The following is a 21,863-nucleotide window of genomic DNA, read 5'->3' as shown; positions in this document are numbered from 1 at the left end:
CCCTTCTTCCTGTCTATCCCCGCTCGCGCACACTTGCTCGGCTGCTCGGTGCTAGTTTGTTGTGGTCTCGCGCAGCAGCTGTGAGCTAGGAGCCGAAGGTATTATTTTAATGCGTTAGCATTGGGAGTGTCAAAGTGAAAAAAAAAAAAAAAATGTATATGTAATGTGCGGGAAGGCGGTCACGTAGTAGAGGTTGTGTCCCAAAGGCACTGGACAAAGTAGCCGAAAGTTAAGCGCTGAGACTAAAGACTCTGCAGCACCAGAGTGCCGAGTGCTGTAAAGAAGAAAATGTATATGTAATGTGCGGGAAGGCGGTCACGTAGTAGAGGTTGTGTCCCAAAGGCACTGGACAAAGTAGCCGAAAGTTAAGCGCTGAGACTAAAGACTCTGCAGCACCAGAGTGCCGAGTGATGTAAAGAAGCCAACCGGCAAGCTGCGGAAAAGCGTAGTTGAAATTATAATGTAGAAAATAATGGAAAAAAGGGAAATTGTAGCCGGCGGGAGCCGAGCCCACAACCTCCACATTACGCTTGCGTTGCTACGGCGACGGCCTTCAATTCGTCCACTAACTTGGGTATTTATGTTTACTAGATCTAGCCCTATGATGATGATGATGATGATTTATTGGCATCCCCTTTGAAACGGGGTGGCGACAAATAGTCACCTAGCCTGCTTGATTTAATCAGGTATACTACACATGTTCTTTATCTCGCATTTTTGTATACCTTTTTCAAAAATTTAGCTTGTACCACTGCCTATGATTTTAAGAGATCAGGTCGTATCAATCTTTTCCCTGCTTTTTTTCCACCAGTACTCTAATCGTCTCTTGCTGATCTCTACGGCTGATCTGTTTATGTTTCCTTCCACTTTAAACCCAAGCGCTTCTGGGAGTTGCACGTTACCTACGGTTCTCGCTGGGTGGATCCCGTCGCATTCCATTAGGATGTGCTGAGTGGTCTCTGGATCTTTACTGCAGCATACACATGTCTCATCTAGTTCCGAATATTTGTTCCGATATGTTTTCATCCTTAGGCAACCGGCTCGAGCCTCAAATAGCAAGGCACTGCCCTTTGTGTTATCGTACAGATTTTCCCTTCTAATTTCTTTCTTCTCATTCTTGTAAATCTCCATTGTCCTTTTCGTTTCCATTCTTTGCATCCAATTCACGGTCTCTATTTCTCTCACTTTCTTTCTGATGACCTCTGGTTGTCTATTTACAGTTTCGATTATCCTGTACTTGGTTGCCAACTTCCTTGACCTCTTCCTCCATTCTGTGTCCACGCTTTTCATGTAGAGATACTTGTGCACTTTAGCCGCCCATTTATTTTCATCCATGTTCCTGAGCCTTTCTTCAAAACTAATTTTGCTTTGTGCTTCTCTGACTTCAAAAGAGGCCCAACCCATGTCTCCATGCACTGCCTCATTTGTCGTATTACCGTGTGCTCCCAAAGCCAACCGGCCTACTGATCTTTGGTTAACTTCTAAACCCGCCAATATATCCGATTTTAAGCATATAATGGCATTTGCGAATGTTAGCGCTGGCACCATTACTCCTTTCCAGATTCCACGCACCACCTCATACTTATTGTGGCCCCACAGTGCTCTGTGTTTCATTAATGCTGCATTCCGCTTCCCCTTTATTTTCAGATTATCTTGGTGGTTGCTTGAGTAATTCTTTCCTTCGTTTATGTGTACGCCGAGGTACTTATATTGCTTCACTATGGGTATTACTTGCTGTTGAATTGACACCACGAAGTTACTCGTGTGTTCATTAAAGATCATAATCCCTGATTTCTCTGTGCTAAACTTAAGGCCTAGATTTGTCGCTGCGTTCCCACAGATATTCGCAAGTATCTGTAAATCTTTTTTATTGTCCGCTAGTAGCACAATGTCGTCTGCGTACATCAATCCAGGGACCTTTTGTTGCACCATTTGTCCATTACGCATGTAGGATAAATCAAAACCTAATTCGCTGTTTTCCAGTCGTCCCTATAGGTGTGTTAGCCAGCGCCACTCGGAACCATGGTGGGCCTTATTAAATAAGCCCGATGGCGTAACAGAACATGTGATCTTGGGAGTGTGCTTCACATAGATATATACTTGTGCGCGTGGTTATACTATAACGCTATGTAGATGGTCGGTTTGCAGCGAGTTCTGTAGTGAAAGTTGCATGGTATGTTATACAGCATGTTTGCGACGACTATCTCAAGTTAATAAAAAATGTGGGATTCAGTACAATATGACAATTTTTACTGACCAAGCTTCACAGAAGCGGCGCAGGCTTAAGGATTTGTGGGATATTCGCCAACACGATTATCAACAATTTCACTAATGGTCCATGTTACATATGGTGCTATTGCACTTGAGCGTCACTAAAGGCCTGCAGACACAGGTTATGCAGACACATTCGCCTCGAAATACCCAGAACTCATGCGCCACAATACTTGACTAAAACTGCCATGTTTTGGTGACTTTTGGTGCACTAGCAAATGCATCTGCAAGAAGCATTGCATTATTGTGATTGTCTATGTCTTGGAGAGAAAGCACAACGCACTTCAGTTCATGCTGGACAAAGCCACAACAATGGAACTGAGCGCCTGGCACGCAATCTTTTTTTTTCACGTTACCGGTAGACCTGCCCGCAGCATCGACGGCACACACAACTTTCCTACTTCCTGAAAAGGACGTCTCAAGACTAAACAGTTCCTTGCAAAGCGGCATGCGCTCATTCGAATCATTCGTTTGCACGAGGGGAACGGGCGCTCACCTACCCAGTGCTTAGGCGGCGCTGCGACAGATGGCGCATGGGCCGCTTACAAACTTCACGGCGTAATCGGCAAACATACGAGTATGCTGCGAGAAATGGGTCCGGCTGACCACCCACCTACTCTTTCATGTCACTGTTATATAGCGTCACAAATATATATAATAGATTTTACTTAGCCTTATTAATTAATTATTACCGACAGTTGTTACGAACAGTAATGAGGCCTACAAAGCTATCGCCACCATATTTTGTATGCGGCTGTTTAGTCACAAAGGTAAGCCGGTAGATATTGTTAAATGCGTAAGCATTTCTATGCCTACCCAACGAAGAAACCCGTCCGTCCGTCCGTCACGTAAAACGATCGCTTTCAAGATAGGGCCCGCCGCAGCGAGCGAATTTACCTTCATGCTGCCTCCCGCTTCAACGCGTACCAAGCGGCGAGAACGCAGCGCACACGAAGCTATCAGCACTTGCGCACTCTGTCCCCATCGCAGATCGCTTTCAGGATAGGGCCCGCGCGGTTGATCACGGTTCATAATGGTTCAACGCGGATGGATAAGGCGCTAAAGAGCGATAACGGCTTATAATGATCGGAACGTCATCAGCGCACCTGGCGCCGCCACCTGCAGTAGTTTGCTTGCATCATCAATTCACCTTGCGCCGCCGTCCGCCGCAGTTCATGTCGCCCAGCGCTGTCGTTTATACTGGTTGGATCAAGTTTCATTGATAATGACATCAGGCTGCGTGGAGATGAGGAAGTGGCACAATGCTTACGCATACTTAGACAACTCCCAGAGGAGTTTCTGCGTGAAATTTTCTTCAGGAAGATTGCTTCGGTGGTACATTCCTGCGCTGGCGCTGACCCGCACGCGGGAAGAGGGGATGTTGGCAAGGACATATGTAATGCAATCCCTCTCTGAATCCCCTATTCAAACGATCCGTGTGCTGTGAACTTCGTCCCCGCGATTTTGGCTGCTTGCGCATGTTGTGCGTGACCGCGGTGTGCTCGTTGTTGCTGAAAAACTGAATACCTTTTTTGTGCCAAACTATTTCTTGAAGCGCGCAGTGATGAAGGGAAGGTGCATCACGCTTTTTACAAGCGAAGCTTGTCTATGTCTAGCCTGAACGTCCGTGTCTGTTCGCAGAAACTATCATTATCAGCAATGGCTCGAGCGCCGTCGTCTTCTTCCACAGCTGGCTCCGTTGCCGCTCATCATTACAGCGCGTTTACGGGGGCATGAGCTATTGTTTAAGGGAGTATGAGCCATTCATTGGCTTACGTGACGGACAGATTTAATTTTGAATCAATTTAATTTTGAAGAATCGCCAGCGGCAATGGCGGGCGGATGCTGCTAACCAAGCCGCCGAGCAAACTCGAGACATCGCACGCAAGCGACAACGGCGGACTGTGAGCATACCGTCAGTGACGTCATTCTCTTTGTCGCAGTCGAACGTGTGTGTAACCTCATAATCGAGAAATACTTTAATGAACCCTTGGGATTCACCCAGTCATAAACACCAGGGCCGCACGTTTCAGCTTCGCTGGTAAACCATCTTCACGTAGTGGAAGGGCCGACGAACTTTTTTGGTCTACGCGCTCGGTCTATGCACGCAGCGATCCGCTGGAAAGCGTATATATAGCAGCTTCGAGGTAAAAAGAAAGAAAGAAAGAACGTTCGTGTACTTATATTTAGGCGCACATTAAAGAGCCCAAGGTGGTCCCCCACTACGACATGCCTCATAATCAGATCGTGGTTATGGCACATACAACCGCAGAATTTAACTTTTAGTGTATTTTAAAGCTTTGTGAGCGTTCGCGCGCCGTGCCCGCAAAACGCACCAACGCCATATTTTGTTGCGATCCACTTTATTTCACAATTTTCTTATCAGCTGTCTGAGTTGGTGATACCAGCTCTAACTGCGGCACAGCGACGTTTAAGCCAATGATTATGTGCGAAAAGAAAGTGTAATGAAACTCTACAAAATATGGCCTTTGTCCTGCGCAGAAGCTCCGGAGCTGCCGCACTGGCGTATTTGACAGATCGGCGACGCAGTGCGCACCAGAAGAAATTACACTTATTTGAACACGTGAGAAATCGGGAAGGGGTCTGTTTATTTGATTATGCGCTCCATTTATGACACGAACGCGGTTACACGTGCATGTGGATAGATATAATGCCCTCCGAAAGTTTCATATGACCAATTCACGTGCGGCCATGGCTACCGATGGAATGTGTGGTGGGGCGGTCCTCCAAAGGTGTGGACGGCAGTGTGGATTATAGTTTTTCTCACATTCGATAACGTTGGAATCAGTGCTGCATCCGCAGCACGATCAAGGCCCCGGATCTACTCATGCCACGTTCTTTCGGCAAGGAGTGTCTTTTAATATTCTTATTTATTTGTATCTCTACATCAACACTTTATGGGATTACAAGAACCGAATGACTTATTTGTATTGTCTATATAGTCGACGGAATGCACATACATTATACAGCAATGACATCGTTTAAAATGTGGGAAAGCTGGGCACACGCAGGTAATCATATCATTTCTTTCTTTTAATACCAACTGTTTCGTCATCGGTATTGGTTTGTTGCTGCGGTGCACATCCTGTCGTCATGCTTCAGGGTGTACACATGATACACTTGGACATAAGACGCTGCAGAAGGGTTGACGTCTTACGGAGGACCTTCTCCTTGAACGTCTTCGTCGTGATGTTCGCTATCCTTCGTAAGCTGCATAGGTAAAGATATACGTCACGAGCTTGTCAGAATGAGCGCGAGCACGTCACATTGCGCACTTGATCGTATGCCTGTTCTCTTAAAGTTGTACGCAAAACTACTGCGCAAGTCATTTACTGCTGGAAATTTCAAAGCACTTGCTTGTTGCAGAAATGCCACAATTTAGATTCATCATTAGATCCATCAAATCTGAGAAATAAAGGCATGCAGAAAAGTGGGCAAATAGAAAAGTTAATTAGCAGTTAATATTATAGGTAAGATATCAGCCATTTCATTGTGACACTTATTCCTGCACTTGACGTGCGCCGCCGCGGTGGATCATTGTCTATGGCGTTTCGCTGCTGAGCACATTCATTTTCATTTCGGCATTCTGATGCATTTGTAGCAAAAGGGGGAAAAAAAAAGAAAAAAAAAAAAACGGTCACAGAACGCTCGACAGGGTCCGTACCCGGCGACCATTGCACTTCGACAGAGGCAAAACAAAATGTTCGCAAGCAATTAACTAACATACCATGACACGACTATACATGTAAAATACCATACTAACAGTCTAGAAACTAACACTAAAAAGAAATTCTGCGATGAGGTCGCGGAATCGATTCTCGGCCGCGGAGGCGGCGTTCCTGCGCAGGCGGAACGTAAAAATGCTGTTGGTTTAGATGCAGTTTAAAGAACACCAGCTGTAGGTGTCAAATTTAACCGGAAACCCTCTCTAGTATACGATGCCTCTCGATCATAGTCCAGGTCTGTTCTGAGACTTTGAAATTAATCCATTAATGTGCGCCGAGAATGTTCACGTCAATGCTGTGTTTTCAATGCTGTGCACTGCTGTGCATCTGTTTGCGCTCTTTCTTGCGTCACATTTAGCTCTTGCGTGGAACTTTGTATTCATGTTCGTGTTTTTCTGAGACTGTTCTCAGCGTTCTTCTCGCATTTTCCCGTGCTTTCCTTTATTGTTTGCTCTGTGACGAGGAATATAACCGGTGACACCTATATAGGCGCCAACCTGCCCTTTAAGTTTATGTAATTAAAAATAATCGAGGAATGAAGAGCCAAGAGAATACTGTACCTATTACACGTGTGCCACATATGTGAAGTGTATACCGTTAATCTTTTTTTGTCTACAAACGCCTTGGTTTGGCCACATACCATATGTTTGAGCGAAGATTTAAAGTAGTTCTTAAAAAGTTAAACTAACACCACTTTAGAAATATACCCCACCAAAGTCTGCTATGAAATGCATTGTCGTTGCAAATAACTTTTTCCTGTATTGCATATAAGGAAATTCTGGGAAATTGAGTGGAACACCACATCTTACCGCAAATGTACCTCAAGCGCTGATTGGCTTCAATTTCGCGATGATATTGCAACACGTTTCATAAAATAATTAATAAAATGTAATTAGTTTATTTTATTTCACGAAATACAGTTAATCAGCAATTACAGTACCGTTGATAATGTCCGCCAGCGTCGAACATCTGGTCACCGAAAAAAATAATCCTATCTCTAGTATCGAACTCAAGCTCCAGTCCATGGCCGTCCAGAGGGCCCGTGAAAGAGCGGAGAAGCTTGGCCTCCCGATTTCGACATGGGAGCAGCCAGCGGCGAGCCGGGGGCCCCAACGGGTCTCCGCCGGCTAGTCCCTCAGGACCTCAATAAAGTTAATTGTCCGCCCGCCCGCCCGCCCGCCCGCCCGCCCGCCCGCCCGCCCGTCCGTCCGTCTGTCTGTCTGTGTCTGTCTGTCTGTCTTATCTCTACTGCACTACTTTTTGTACTTACATAACATATTCGCTGCCACACATGGTTTACTATGCAACGGGTGAGACGTGGTTGCTAACGTGAGGTAAGCCAATGTATTGTCTGGTTGGTGCCTCTACCAGACCAGTGTTGTGCCCATGAATTATATGTGTTAGACGTGTTTGCGCTTCCTTCAATTTACTTTTTTTCGTTTGTTTGTTTTATGCAGTAAGCACTGAATTAGGGACGGAAAATAAAGGCGCAAGATCGTTTCTAATTGGTACGCAGGTTCGCAAAAGATCCATACTCCGTGGTAGTTGAGGAGAAGAGACGCGGCGCCACGGGAAGCAATTCTGGCCCCTCGTAGGGTGCAAACAGTTAACGTGGCATATTTTAAATGCATATTTACCTTATTTTCCAGTTGTCGAAGTATCTCTTCAAATGACGAATGCTGACAATTTCTCTGTCTTCTGTAGTTGGCAGTGCGGAATCTGGGATACATGTCGGTGAACCAAAAATGTTAAAAGGTTATGCTTCGTCGAAACGAATGATTTAAATCAGTTGTGCTATAATGGCGTTTATCAGCATAATGGCCGCATTGTGGCTGCAGCAACTTTTTTTTTTCATACTTGATGCTTGCTGTTGTGTTATCTTAATGGCGCTCAGAAATGTCCTGTAAACGTTGATTATTACAACAATTTGCCAGTAATTGCGGTTGAAATTAAAATGTTTGTCGGATTTTACTTTCGTTAAGTCGACCTTTAGTTTCATTCAACACTGTTTGGACAGTCCCAAAAGGTGCCTATGTTAAACACAAGTTCGAACCCGGAATGATTCGAAAGAATTTTGCTTCTCTCACAGGTCCAATTAGCGGCATACGACTGTCTAATGCTAAAATTGAAAAACTGAGTACTTTCATAACCGAAGAAAGGAAACAGCCCTGTCTACTGTTAAAATTGAAAAACAGTACTATCATAACTGAAGGAAAGAAACAGTGTTTGTTCAAGCAGTAAAATATACGCAAAAAAGCCGTATGGTTCCCTTAATTAGGGAAATAATGTGAAATGAAAAAAAAATCGCTAATTGAAATCGGTGCCAAGTATTCTCGTTTTCCTGCATTTCGTCCGTGTCAAGACAAGCACCAGAAGACAGTGCCAGTGCGTTTGCCACAAAACGTTCGAAATGCTAACCTAACAGGATGAAATCATCGGAAGCGCGGATGGTTGTGAATAAACTCCGTCTATTGCCTGCGCATGACGACCGGCTATTTCGCATCACTTGCAGATGTAATTGCCGTGTTTCTTGCTCGGCACTTACCAGTGTTGCTTGACCCTTGCGATTTGTCCGAAAAAACGTACATGTAGCCAGCGGGGGCGTGCCTCAGTGGGGTCACTGTGTGGTAAACTCCAGTCAAGATCTGAAAAGCACAGAATGAGCGCGTAAGCAAAACATCCATCTTGATATTTCGGTGGGCGTCATTGAATCGGAAACGTTCTAATAGGCATTTATTTAGGGCTTTCCTTTTAAAGCTATATATACTTTTTTTAAAGCATTTTTTTCCACCCCTTCCCCCTTGCCTGGCTGTTTTATAGACGGCCGGCCGCAAATACACTTTAGCTGCAAAATGCAGAATAGCCGACATTGGTAAACCGCGCGATTGAGTTTTAGTAGAATATGTTTGCTTACGAGCAGGAAAACTGCTGAGAGCGTCGCTTTGCCATGCATTCATCCTGTTACAGCAGTGAAGTGTTTATGCATACATTCCCAGCATGCTGTAACAGACTGTTGGTACCACGTCAGCCAATTTTGTTCCGCGCTGTCATCTCTGTAGCCTGTTTTGCAGGCAGCGTGTAAACTGACAACTGTCGCTTTAATCACCTGTGCCGTTTAGGCCAGTCATCCGATCACTTCAAAACCTCTAAGTTGTTGCGCGTGGCAGTTGTGAATAAATAAAAGTAAAAACAGTCCCAAGGACGGCTTTAAAAGAATCGACGGCGTTGTTAACTCCCGCTTTCCGTATATGGTTGGTGAAAACTGGGCGCCATTTTGATGAGCTGAGGCGCAGGCTCCTTCCAGCAAATTTATAGTTTTTTTTTCAGTCGCTGAACACCCTAATGAGGACAGAAATGAAACCTGTAGGCGCAACCAAAGCAGACTTCTCGGTGACAACTGTATACATATAAAGAGCATGAGCTGGCGACTTGCACTATGCACCATAATCTGCGAGATCTCAGAGGTAGCCACTGTAAATAAATAATTCTAAAAAAAGGAAAAAAAAAAAGCACACACAGAAAAAAAGAAACTTAAAATTCTGTTTACCACAAAATATTGGTTTGAACGGAAACTACGAAGTTTATTTAAATTAAGAATGATTTTTTTATACTGAAGAGCTGTTTTTTTTTTTCAATTTTAACAGAATTGTTAAATATAGGGTAAAGTGAAAATTTTGACACGAATACTGTGAGAGAAATGAGTTTTCTTCGTTTCTTTACTATCATCCACATTTGTGTGCAGCTTCACCAGTAACGCAATAGGCCTAGAAATCCCATACGCGCGAAGCAATTATTTTTAATCCCCCCCCCCCCAAAAAAAAAAAAAAATGTTATAAAAGAAAACTGCTCATCGGGTCAATCATGCCACTATGAGCGCGGTTATATACGATATTCGTAGAGCTGGTACTTAAATGTGTCGCATTGTGCCGGGTGTCTCATGTGTTCTATGTTGCGTGGTTATCTATACTTATATGTTTTGTTGCAACCACCTCGGCAGCATTTGTCGCCTTCGAACTACCTGCATACTGCAGTCAAGAGGGGAGTAAGATCGAGGTTCACTCCGATGTGAATTATGTAAGAAATATTTTTTTTTATGAAATGACGGGAGAAACTGTCAATATAACATTTTATGAAGCTCGGAAAAAAGTGAGAAACGTAAAATAAAAGAAAACAAAGTTATGTCACTAAAATTGCCATACTTTTCCTGTTTATTATTATTATTATTATTATTATTATTATTATTATTATTATTATTATTATTATTATTATTATTATTATTATTATTGTTATTATTATTATTATAGTGATACGAGCGGCGGAACACACGTCAGCACGCAACGAACGCAGAGGTGCAATGTGTTCATTTCACGCGTCTTGCGCAACGCTGTGCTGGCGCTGCAATCGGGAGCGCGCTTAGGGCGCGCCCCTACAATTATTATTATTATTATTTTTAAACAGTGCATGGTACTACCAAGCCAACTTGATCGCTTGCTGCCAGGTTTCACCACAGTGCGTTCAGAACTTCAAAACTAGCACCGTGCAACATGCCTTTCTGACGCGTAAGCAGCCATGATTCACCAAGCAGGCTTCGCTGTGCATGCTCCGCGCGGACAAACACCGTGCACGGTTCAGGAGTGTCGTGGTTCGAATGAGTGTCGGAATGGGTTAAGTGTACATTACCTATGACCTTCTTTTTCGGACGTCGGCAATAGTAAGCCATGTTCGTAACGGCCTATACAATCAATTCACGTTGACTGAGCAACACATTTCTTGTGTGCACGTACATGCCCTCATCCCCCGTGTAAATTGCCTGCGACAAATATAACTCTTTTAACGCGCATTTCGGCGCTGATCGGTTCATATTCATACAACACAACACAGTACATGTGGTGACTGTTCTGGTAGCGCGCGCTGTGACTGAACGTTCGCATGCATGTAGCCGATACAGCGCGCGCTTTAGCTATTAAATTAAATTCCGGGGTTTTATACGTGCCAAAACCGTGATTTGATTATGAGGCACGCCGTAGCGAAGGACTCCGTATTAATTTTGGCCACCTGGGGATCCTTAACGTGCGCCCAATGCATGGTACACGGGCGTTCTTGCATTTCGCCCCGATCGAAATGCGGCAGCCGCGGCCGGGTTTCGATCCCGAGTCCTCGGGCTTAATAGTGCAAGGCCGTATATAGCCACTACGCCACCACGGCGGGTGCGCTTATAAATACATAATATAGAACATTTTATCCGCGCTGTGGCAGCAGTGCATCCATGACCCCAGAAAACTCCCGGTCATGCATTTTTGACAGTCAAGTTGGTCAAGGAAAAAGAAGTATTTGGTCACATAATGCGGTATAGGCAGATGTTCTTGATGCGTTCAAATTTAAGGGAAGTGCCTCATGCGTCGAGCTCATGTATGTAGCTTTCCAGTTGCAATTAGCAGTAAAACTCACTTATCAAAAAATTCTTACTCATTCAGCAAAACTGGTGCCAGCTGGAGAGTTCTGTAGAGTTATAGGCTATTGTAAATTTTGTTGTTGCAAGCGCTTGACCGGAAATCTTTGGGGAGCTCTGTTTGTAAACACAGACATGGTGTATGGCATAGGTTATGCCTGAGCTAAGTGATGCTCTATTCCTGTCTGCTTTTTTTTTCTTCTTCTTTCGCTTGTTTATAATTTTTTTTCTGGGTTCCATTAGTTGCTTGAGTTTATTTTTGATGATTGGGATAGCCGGCTCCTTGGCGGCCTGTTTTCCCGGAATCTGATCATTTAATAAACACAACAACACAACGGCAAAGTATAGAGCCGCACCCTACTTTTCTGTTGCGTTGGCGTGGTTTTAATACCTAAACAACGACTTTCAGGAGATATCAATTGGCTCAACCGTCTTATTTGCGCGACGGCGAAAAGGGGTGCGCTGATTTAATGTCGTCCTTTGTTCGCAGATGCACATGGAGGACAGGCCGCGCTCTTTCGTCATGTTGCTTGTTTATAAGAGACTCCTCCGAAGTTTACTTCTTCATAAATGCCCGTGTCGCATGCAAGGCTTGTTTTTGGGTGGATGGTGGTTATTTTCACGCCATCCACCAGAGCGATGAGTCACCACGAATTAATGGAACGACAAGCACTCGTGGCCGGCGCTCGCAGGGACTAGCAGTGTGAAGCAAAAACTCGTCTCACGTTTGTGCTTTCGCCGGTCTGCAGTATCCGGGTCGATCTCATCGAGGGAAACGAGACGGCCACGGTTCCCTTCAGAACTTCCAGTGATGTGTTGTCGAAATTCGTGCCCATGTAGTTGACGAGCGAAAATCCTGCAAGGACAGTGACATATCGACTTGGCACGATTTCCATGCAATCTAGCTGTGTGCATAGCAACACGTTCACCAAGTCGTGCGTCACAGTGGGTCACGGCGGGTATTCCTTCCGTGTATCTTTAAAATGGCGTTTTGGCACCTTACATGGCGCAGCCCTCGTGAATTCATTGCCTCGTATTCGTTCTTTCTGGTACTACGCAGTTTCACTGAGAGTTAGCGTGAATGAAGAAGTATATCATCAATACTTCTTTTTGGGCGAGTTGGTACATCTTGAAACTTTGGGTAACAGCGCAAACAGACGACCACAAGAAGGGAGACAGGGACACACAGGCGCCTGTGTGTCCGTGTCTCCCTTCTTGTGGTCGTCTGTTTGCGCTGTTACCCAAAGTTTCATGAAGAAGTATATGAGATCCTAACTTGATGGAGAAAACAAAACAACAACAACAAAAAAAACTTCACCGACGATTACGATACTCCGTAATGCGAATTTTGAGCGCAGCTGTTTACATGCATTGAATTCGCGATATATTGTGGCAAATAATTTGACTATGAACGACAGGGTCCTCTCGGTGGCGGCGCTGAGCCTCGATCTGTTCGGGCAGCTCGTTTAGCAGAAGTGGCAGGCGAAGCATTTCCACCGGTTGCGTCGCTCATTGTCCAAAAAGAAAGCGTGAACACGGGAACGTATGGCTCGCGCGGAGCGCATTCTCTAGCGGCGGCGGCGCAGGCGATGTAGCGCATGCGCAGTGGATCTGAAGCCCACTCCAGTGCTTTGTTTTCATCATCATCATCATCATCATCAGCCTATATTTTATGTCCACTGCAGGACGAAGGCCTCTCCCTGCGATCTCCAATTACCCCTGTCTTGCGCTAGCGTATTCCAACTTGCACCTGCAAATTTCCTAACTTCATCATCCCATCTGGTTTTCTGCCGTCATCGACTGCGCTTCCCTTCTCTTGGTATCCATTTTGTAACTCTAATGGTCCACCGGTTATCCCTCCTACGCATTACATGCCTGCCCAGCTCCATTACTTCCGCTTAATGTCAACTAGAATATCGGTTATCCCCGTTTGTTCTCTGATGCACACCGCTCTCTTCCTGTCTCTTAACGTTAGTCCTAAGATTTTTCGCTCCATCACTCTTTGTGCGGTCCTTAACTTGTTCTCGAGCTTCTTTGTTAACCTCCACGTGTCTGCCCCATATGTTAGCACCGGTAGAATGCAGCTTTGTTTTCATATAGGGTATCAATGGACGCGCTCGCCGCGTACCTGGTCGCCGCCGTGGAGCACGTCTCGTACGGCACTCCGATTTCCTTCTCACCCTTTCGCCATGCTCTCCTCCTCCGCTTTCCTCCTCGCGCTCTCTTCGCTCTCGCCGTCGTTCATCCTCCACTGCGCTCCGCGTTCGCTCTTTTATCCTTTGCTGTGCTCCATCGCTCGGTTACACCGAGGGACGCCGACGCTCAACGCAGGAACGGGCGCCTAAGAGCTGCGCTCTAAAAGAAACATCGTAGTCTATGCTCTACGTACACTGTGCTTAACACCCCCATGTTAAAACAGAGCCAAAATTCACTTACATTATGAAACATGGATACTTTAATTTCTAACTGAGAAATTGACGAGATTAAAGTGAAGTAGAATAAAGCAAGAAAAATTCCTTGTTCCATGTGACAATATGGCCGCACATGAGCGTTACCCTTGCGTGTCACCTGGTGTGTGTCACATGGCTAGCTGTGTGTACAAGAGTAGTCGTCTATGCCTTCCCTAAATTTGTTGTGCTACTATTTTGCAAATGTCCGGGCGTTCACATCACACGGTGACGCACGAGCATAATGAACAGAGGATGTAATTTTTGCTTTGTTTTTTTACGTGTTAATTTGCAAGCAACAACTCTTCGAAAACCTGATACAGTGAAGTCTGTTTCTAACAAACAATCCTTGTGTGGCAGGTATCTTTATAATAATCGAGGAACTGGACCATGCTTCGTTCAAAGGGTCAAGGGCTAACGGGCTGGGCCGGGTATGGGCCAGATTTCAAAACACCGGGCCGGTCTCGGGCGGGCCAGCGCATGACAGTTTCGGGCTCGCGAACCGGGCTCGGGCCGGGCCCCGGCCAGAAAAAAGCGACCCATGCACCGCTCTAGGCACGTGTATGTCGATAAATTTTTCTTAAAGAAGAATGCCCGCAAATTGAGCGCGTAAAATGTGTACGATATTTTGCTTGAGGTGTGAATATTCCCTTAGTTACGGCAGACACGGCATTTTATACGGAGCAGCAACCTTGCTATTTGTTGTGAACATCGTAAATGCGTATATAAGACGGATATTGCCTGCCAAGCTTCCATCGAGCGTCTGTTGCTCTGGTGAGTTATTCTAATCGAATGTAGGCACTATAATAACGCGTAAAAGAAATGATTAAAAAAAATCAATTTGCTACTATACTCTACTACAGTCTCCGTTCTCCGCAACATCCGCTCAGAAAAATCGTTGTTCAGTGCTCATAGTGCGGCTGCGTGTCATATATTTCACGAGTACCTGGACAACAATCACCCCAAAAGAAACTTTTTACGGTTAAAGCGAAAGCCAAGCCGTTAAAAGTGATGGGATGTTCCATTTTCTGCAGCAGCCTCCATTCAACGATACGGCACAGCCCTCTCGCAATGGCACCAACGGGCCGTCGTTATGGTGAGGAACCTATTACTTGAGAAACCCATCGGCTCATTGCGACTTCGAATTGAAATTATGAGGCAGCCCTTTAAGCATCAAATGGAGTGCCTAGGTTATACTCTAGGCAGTAGATCTGAGCGTGTGCTGCCTTGAAGAGGCTAACTTAAGTACCTCGTGCAGCGTGATGTTTCTAACCTTTTTGGTTTAAGTATACAAACACAACTTCTCACTTCTTCAGTCCACGGAGCACCGACGCATACAGAAGACATCACAAAGCTCCCATGAATTTGCTTGATTTTACCACCTCAGTGATTGATACTTTCAGTGTGTCCCACACGACGAATGAGGCTTTGACTTCTTGTTGGCTGCAACCATACAGTCTGAAAGACATATAGTATCTAGCCTGGGCCGAGCAGTTGTGCCAGCTTAGAGAAACGGAACTGTCATAACTGTTCCAGAAGCAATATAACCTGTAAATCGCTGACCTGAGTTGAAAGTGTATCATTAAAAGGGAATTACTAATGGCCACTGCCTTTCCGTATGCTGGCAACTGGCAGTCTCAACTCGTTTCACTTTAAGTTACTCTCTCTTATAAACAGAGTCAACAGATTACTTTTGGGAAGCAGTTTATACAAAGCAAACAACGCGGGCAGAATCTCGATTTTAGTGTTAGTTCGGTCCTCGTTCGACTGCCGGACGTTCCAGTCGACAAAGGCAAAAATTTTGGTGTTTTATCATGAACTACTAGTCGTAACAAATCAAGTTTTAGTGGGTTACAATCAAAGTAAAGGTTGTAGAAGTTATACATATAACCAGCGTGTTGTTACATGCTTGTTGCGCCTCAGAAAATATTCCTGTGTCTCTTAGACATTCTATCATATTTCCGCGTTTATGCTTTGGTTATCCACCTGAACTTCCGCTCCATGGGTTAGAACCTCGCATGAAAACTTTGCACCGCTCTGGACCGACTTCCGTCGGCCGGCACTGCAAACGCTTCCATTGAGGAATGGATTGTTCTCTAGAATATAGCTGTTTAATTAATTGTTACAAACCCAAACAGCCGAAAAAGCTACTTGAAGTGACCGCCAGACCTGTGCTAATCCTGATAACTATATAGAGCGAACAAACGGAAACACTGCGTGCACGGGAGGCGCGCGGACGCCGCCCGGGCAGCAGCCTATTGATCTTAACGATCATGATTGAATTGCATCCCTTTTGAAACGGGGCGGTGACAGTCAGCTAGCCAGCTTGATTTAATCAGGTATGCTATACATGTTTTTTTTATCTAGCATTTTTGTATACATATCCTTAATCTTTCTTTTTTTCTTCTTCAAAATCTACTTTGTACCGCTACCTATGACTAACAGATCCGGTCGTATCAGTCTTTTCCCTCCTTTTTTCCCACCAGTATTCTAAACGCCTCTTGCTTATCTCGAGTGCTGACCAGTTGATGCTTCCATCCACTTTAAATCCAAGCGCTTCTGGAAGGTGTACGTTTCCTACGGTTCTCACTGAGTGAATCCCTTCGCATCCCATTAGGATGTGCTGAGTGCATGGTCTCCAGATTTTTGCTGCAGCATATACACATGCCTCATCTAGTTCCGAATATTTGCTCCGCTATGTTTTGGTCCTTAGGCAACCGGCTCGAGCCTCAAATAGCAAGGCAGTACCATTTGCGTTATCGTACAGATTTTCCCTTCCAATTTCTTTCTTCTCACACACTACAGACCCGAGTAGCACGTCATCGGACGTCACGCGAGCGGTGCTCGCAGCGCTCTTGTAGGTCACACTCGGAACTAATAGCAGCTATCTATATATAGCTATAAAATGGCACTTCTTTGCTTTCTCGTTTTACCCGGAAAGTCGGCGATGAACTCAACATCTGCCAGCGTTGAGGCAGCATGCACTCGGCCCCGGACTTTCTTGATGCTATCCCTCCATTCGCTGAAGTTGCTGAGCACAGGCAGCACCCATGGCACTTCGACGAACGGCGACCAGGGCTGCTCCAGGATATTCACCGTTGGGTCGTACATCCTGCGCACACGACCGAATGGAAAGTCCACCGATATCGCCGTACTCTTCGAACGCCGTGACGCGAGCACTGGACTACATCACAAGACGCGTCTCGAATTTTCCTGAGTGCGGCCACCGTGGTGAACTTAAATGAGAGCTCACCTTGGAGGATAGTACGGAAACAAATGTCCAGAATGATGCGATAGCTGGCCACATCGGTGGTTATGTCGTCGTTGCACAGAGCGCGCGTACGTGCGCAAATCTCCAAGAGTTCACTGCGCATTTTCACACCTGAACACACTTTTTCAAGCTGAAGCACATAAAGTCACGCTTCTTATGCACGATTTTGGGTGCCAATTGCAGAACATTGGCAAACGGTCGAGTGCTGCCAATAAAGTGGCATTATCCGGCAAACAACAGCTCGAAATGTACCCACATCAATAAGGAAACTCTATTAGAAGTGCAGTTTAGCCTTGTTGAAAGGGAAACTCATTACGGATATGCGTTCACTACGCATTGCAATTTATTTTCTCACAAACAAAATGCGATGGCGTCTTTTATCGTACGTGCGCGGGCTATACCAGAAAGGCTGCCTTACTTTCAAATTCGTGCTGTTAATGACGCCTTGACTCTAGCGGATTATAATCCCACAAGCGTGAATCGCGCAATTAATACCTTAAATAAATCGCGGCAGTTTTCACGTCGTGAGAATAACTAGAGAACCTGGTTCACATAAGTTATACGTTATATTGTGTCACTCACTCTTGCGCGCGCGCACGCCCACAAGCAGATCAAATTACTTTAGCGTCCGAAATCATACCCAAACATACATATACGCACACGCGCACACACGCGCGCACACGCACACACACACACATAAACACACACGAACGCACGCACACACACATAAACACATACGCACGCACCTCTGCGCGAATCTCCCGTTGAGCGACATCCAGACGTCGACGTATATTTCCACGTCCTTCATGCCATAGTCCTGCCGGACCCTGTCGCGTATGCAGTGGGCAAACTGGACGACCATGTCTGCCTGGTGGTGCCACCGCCTCGAGGTGGTGAACTTCTGTAGTCCGACAACATTAAACACACATGATCACAGACACCAATTCTGTTTATTGACTTAAGGCAGAAAGTTGGGCTAGTTGGTAACGAGCATAATAAGACACGGTTACTAGCGTAACAGGACAGGGACTAAAGAAAGAACACGGGACCACGCTAGCCCCGTGTTCTTTCTTTAGTCCCTGTCCTGTTACGCTAGTAATCATGTCTTATTGATAGCTTTCACGTGACGTCACGCACCCACCTTATCACCGTTTTAGGGCACCAACATGGCGACTACGAGCACTTCAGTCCAATCCATCTTATTGAAAGCTTTCACGTGATGTTACGAACCCAGCTTATCATCGTGTTGGTGCACCAACATGGCGGCTACAATGACGTCAGTGCAAGCCATCTATTGACTGCACCTTCTTGTCCTACAATGTTGATATAATTTACATAACCACTCGCGGCACTTCGCAGCAGTCGAATACACTTTACAGGAAAACGTCTCTCTGCGCAAGCGTCATTGCTCGCAACGGCAGCGACACTATTTTGTCACACCATTCAGTACTGCGAAGAGGGAATATAGCATTAAATCAGTATAATAAGATGTAAGCTATAGCGAGCCGTCAGGGTAACCAATACGCAGGTATGCGCACGGCGCTCATTCGTTCCCAACGAACGCCTCGCGCGTGCGTGACTATGCCAGATGTAATCCGCGCGTTGCGCGTGGTGAGCAAGTGAGTTTTTTTTTTTTTTTTTTCCCGCCTCGGCATCCGTTTTGTTTACCCAGGGTTTCGTGTACATTCAACGCGCACGTGTCAGATGTGCCCGAGTGAAGAACAAAGGAGTGTGTGTGGAAAAAAAAAAAGTACGGGCGCGCTCACCGGCAAAATAAAGCGGAACTTCCTCTTCCTGTGCGCCTCCCGTATATGTGTTGGAAAGAGGCTACGGAATTGCTACGAGAAGCAACACGCACGCGTTACACGCGGTCTAAAGAAACAACTGAAACGTAAAAGCGTACAAATAATCGGTTTTCGGCGTGCGGCAGTAAAGATTTCGTGACTGCGGGGCAATGTGGAAGTCATGATCGGAAGCGCATTCGGCAACGTAGATTCTTTAGAAATTTCAGTGCTTACTTCACTTCTGTGTTCGTGGAGCGGGAAGGCAATTCCCAAGAAAAGCGTTCCGCAATGTTGATTTGTCACGCTCCGCTGGCGTTTCCGTCCGAGGCAAACTTGTGTACTATATCGTTAGAGTTATAAACAATAGGGTTAACAATAGTATCTGCAATGCATAGACTTTTATTTATGTCGGCTCTGTAAAGAACCAAGAGGCCATGCAGCATATTTTAACCTTCAGAGATCTGCCTGGCCACTACGCTTTTGTGCGATTTCCGGCACAAGAAGAAATGAACCAATAAAAAGGTGGTTTTTTAATTGGTTCATTTAGCGTGCAATGCACCGAAAGAGACAATAAGAGTTCGCGCGCGAAGTGAATGCTTTTGCTCGCGCTTGATGCGACTGAACCGCTTGTGTAATAATAATATTAAATATAACAAAGAAAGAGAAATAGGAAAAAGCTGAAACTATACGCCTTAATTTGCGGTGCCGTGGCATAGTTAAGACGTCGCTGTGCATTAACAACGTCGAGTTTTATCGTATACACCTGAAACCTATGTTTGGCAAAAGCACAACAGTTCTCGGTCGAGTTGGCTACTTGTTTCCTTTCGTTATTTATTTGCCTTCCATTTTCCTCGTTGAGGCGTTCTGTTCTGCTAGCCAGCTAAAGGCACGTGCGGTGCTCTGCGGTAATGCTTGCCTCGGGATCCAGGAAGTGGGCCCTGTGTGTGGCGTTGTCATAGAGGACGAGCTTGACGTGCACGGGCCTCCAGTTGTGGACCATCATGTCCCAGGAGTAGCCATAACTGCCCTGTGTCCATGTGTTGTAGCCCTTGGTGAGGCCGTGCGAGTACGGCAGGAAAAGCTGCAAAACCACGTGCAGGCAGACGAGGAGCGCCGTCATCCTCCACCTGCACAGCCGACGCTCGGCCCTTCGACTGCCGATGCATTGGACGTTGCCCTGCACGTGTGCATATATGGGAGCGGTAATACGGGCATTTATTAAAAACAACGAGCACTGCGCCTCACCACAGGCTCGAAGATTAAAAGAAAAGCTTTTCTGCATTGCTATAGGCTAAAACCTCGTTAAAACGAAGTTGACGAGGGAGTCAGAATTACTCCGTTATATCCATTATTACGTGTACTGCAATAGGAATCTCTATGGGGATTTCAAGGGGAATTTCACTTGCTTCGTTATATTCATTATTTCGTTATATCTCGTTTCCTTATAACGAGGTCTGACTGTATTTGTTGTTCGCTTACTTCATACTACACCTCTTGTACAGCACTATCCTCACAAAAGCATTTACAGTGACAAAGATCACTTACAAACGAGAAGCTTGGTGAATTCCGCCTCAGATGTTGCGGCATAATTTTACCTTGAATTTCACAATGAGGTTCAAGACGTTGCCCATAACGATATCCACGGGGACAGCAATTTTAGATCTCCCTGCTGCTGTGAATTATGTCACTGATCCACAAGGACAGAAATGTGCAGTGTTTTTTCATCTCAAAAGCAGCTAATCTCATCCATAAAATGAGATGGTACCCGACCTAAAAGAAAAGAACCCGCATGCTCTAGAAAAAGGGCACGATATCATATTTGAGTGCCTTCCGAGTCATTGTGGCATCGTCAGTAACGATTTCGGTAACAAGGCAGCCCGGTCGGCCCACGAAGGCACCTAGACGCTTCGAATTCCATAGGTCAGGCCGGACGCTGCAAAGTGAACTTCGGTCGCTTCTCGCAAACAAAACAAGCTTTCTGGAGTTCTCCGAGCGTCACTAAGTGCCGGCTAAGTAACCTCTTTGTTACGGTGATGCAATATTAATATACCACCTGTGGCTCGAAGTTGCATTTTCGAACGCTTATTACCGCATTGTAATGGCCGATAGACCAACGTGCGACTCTTGTCGATGTGAAGAAAACACTGAACGCCTGTTGTGCACCTGTCCTTAAAATACGACGTCCATCTCATCTCTCCACAGACGCCCACTAAAACGGCTTGTTTCTGAGACAATAATTCTGGGACCATGGTCGCTGGTGAAGAAAGCTATCCATGAACTACTGCAGTTCTTGAAGTGCACCGGTCTGCGTGACCGTTTATAGCCCTCTTACGCATTCTCCCGGGCGCGCGCAGAAGTTTACTCTCTCCTTCGTTTGCTCTCTCCATTCTCCCTTTCCCTTAACCCTTGTGTAGGGTAGCAAACCTGACGTTCGTCTGATTCACCTCTCTACCTTCCTTCTATTTCTCTCTCTTTCTTTACCTCTTTGTGCAACTTCCGTTAGCGCCCCTGAACATGCCATGCAGGCGTCATCTGCAAATGCTCTGTTCATCATAGCTAGCTAGCGCGTGCAGCCAGTATCTAACTGGGACATTGACGGTAGCGGTGTTTTAAGTAACGGTGCGTTAAAAAAATCCTGCTGTGTTAATTTGGAACGGGAAGGACAGCTTGCTCGGTTAAGCGGCCATATAGCATCGCTGTTCCCAAGCACAGTGAAGGGAGCGCACACCGCGACGTTCAGATGAACATCGCGGTGTACGCTCCTGTCACTGTGTTTAATTGGGAACCACGAGTCTTACCTTCTTCACTTTTTTTTTTTAATGTGACTTTCATATTCTCACAAACAGCTTAAGTTCTAAGTTCTCGCTTAAGTTCTAGAGAACCGCACTCCAGTTT

At 45.6% G+C, this 21,863-nt stretch overlaps 1 protein-coding gene across 1 annotated transcript in view; it reads right to left on the bottom strand.

Moving 5' to 3' along the window:
- Positions 1 to 5,146: 5,146 nt before the first annotated feature.
- The window catches only part of LOC119438165 (vitamin K-dependent gamma-carboxylase-like), a 53,895-nt gene continuing 37,178 nt past the window's right edge, over positions 5,147 to 21,863 (bottom strand). Inside the window, exons 9-15 of the mRNA XM_049660488.1 lie at positions 19,885 to 20,208; positions 17,931 to 18,085; positions 16,847 to 17,025; positions 12,192 to 12,322; positions 8,563 to 8,662; positions 7,655 to 7,736; positions 5,147 to 5,502 (exon numbers count right to left, since the gene is read on the bottom strand). Of these exons, the coding sequence (XP_049516445.1) occupies positions 5,391 to 5,502; positions 7,655 to 7,736; positions 8,563 to 8,662; positions 12,192 to 12,322; positions 16,847 to 17,025; positions 17,931 to 18,085; positions 19,885 to 20,208 (1,083 nt within the window). The 3' untranslated portion in view covers positions 5,147 to 5,390. The remainder of the gene's footprint in view (positions 5,503 to 7,654; positions 7,737 to 8,562; positions 8,663 to 12,191; positions 12,323 to 16,846; positions 17,026 to 17,930; positions 18,086 to 19,884; positions 20,209 to 21,863) is intronic.

This window comes from Dermacentor silvarum, chromosome 1, assembly GCF_013339745.2.
Source record: "Dermacentor silvarum isolate Dsil-2018 chromosome 1, BIME_Dsil_1.4, whole genome shotgun sequence".
NCBI lineage: Eukaryota > Metazoa > Arthropoda > Arachnida > Ixodida > Ixodidae > Dermacentor > Dermacentor silvarum.
This window is presented reverse-complemented; position numbering and strand designations above follow the sequence as displayed.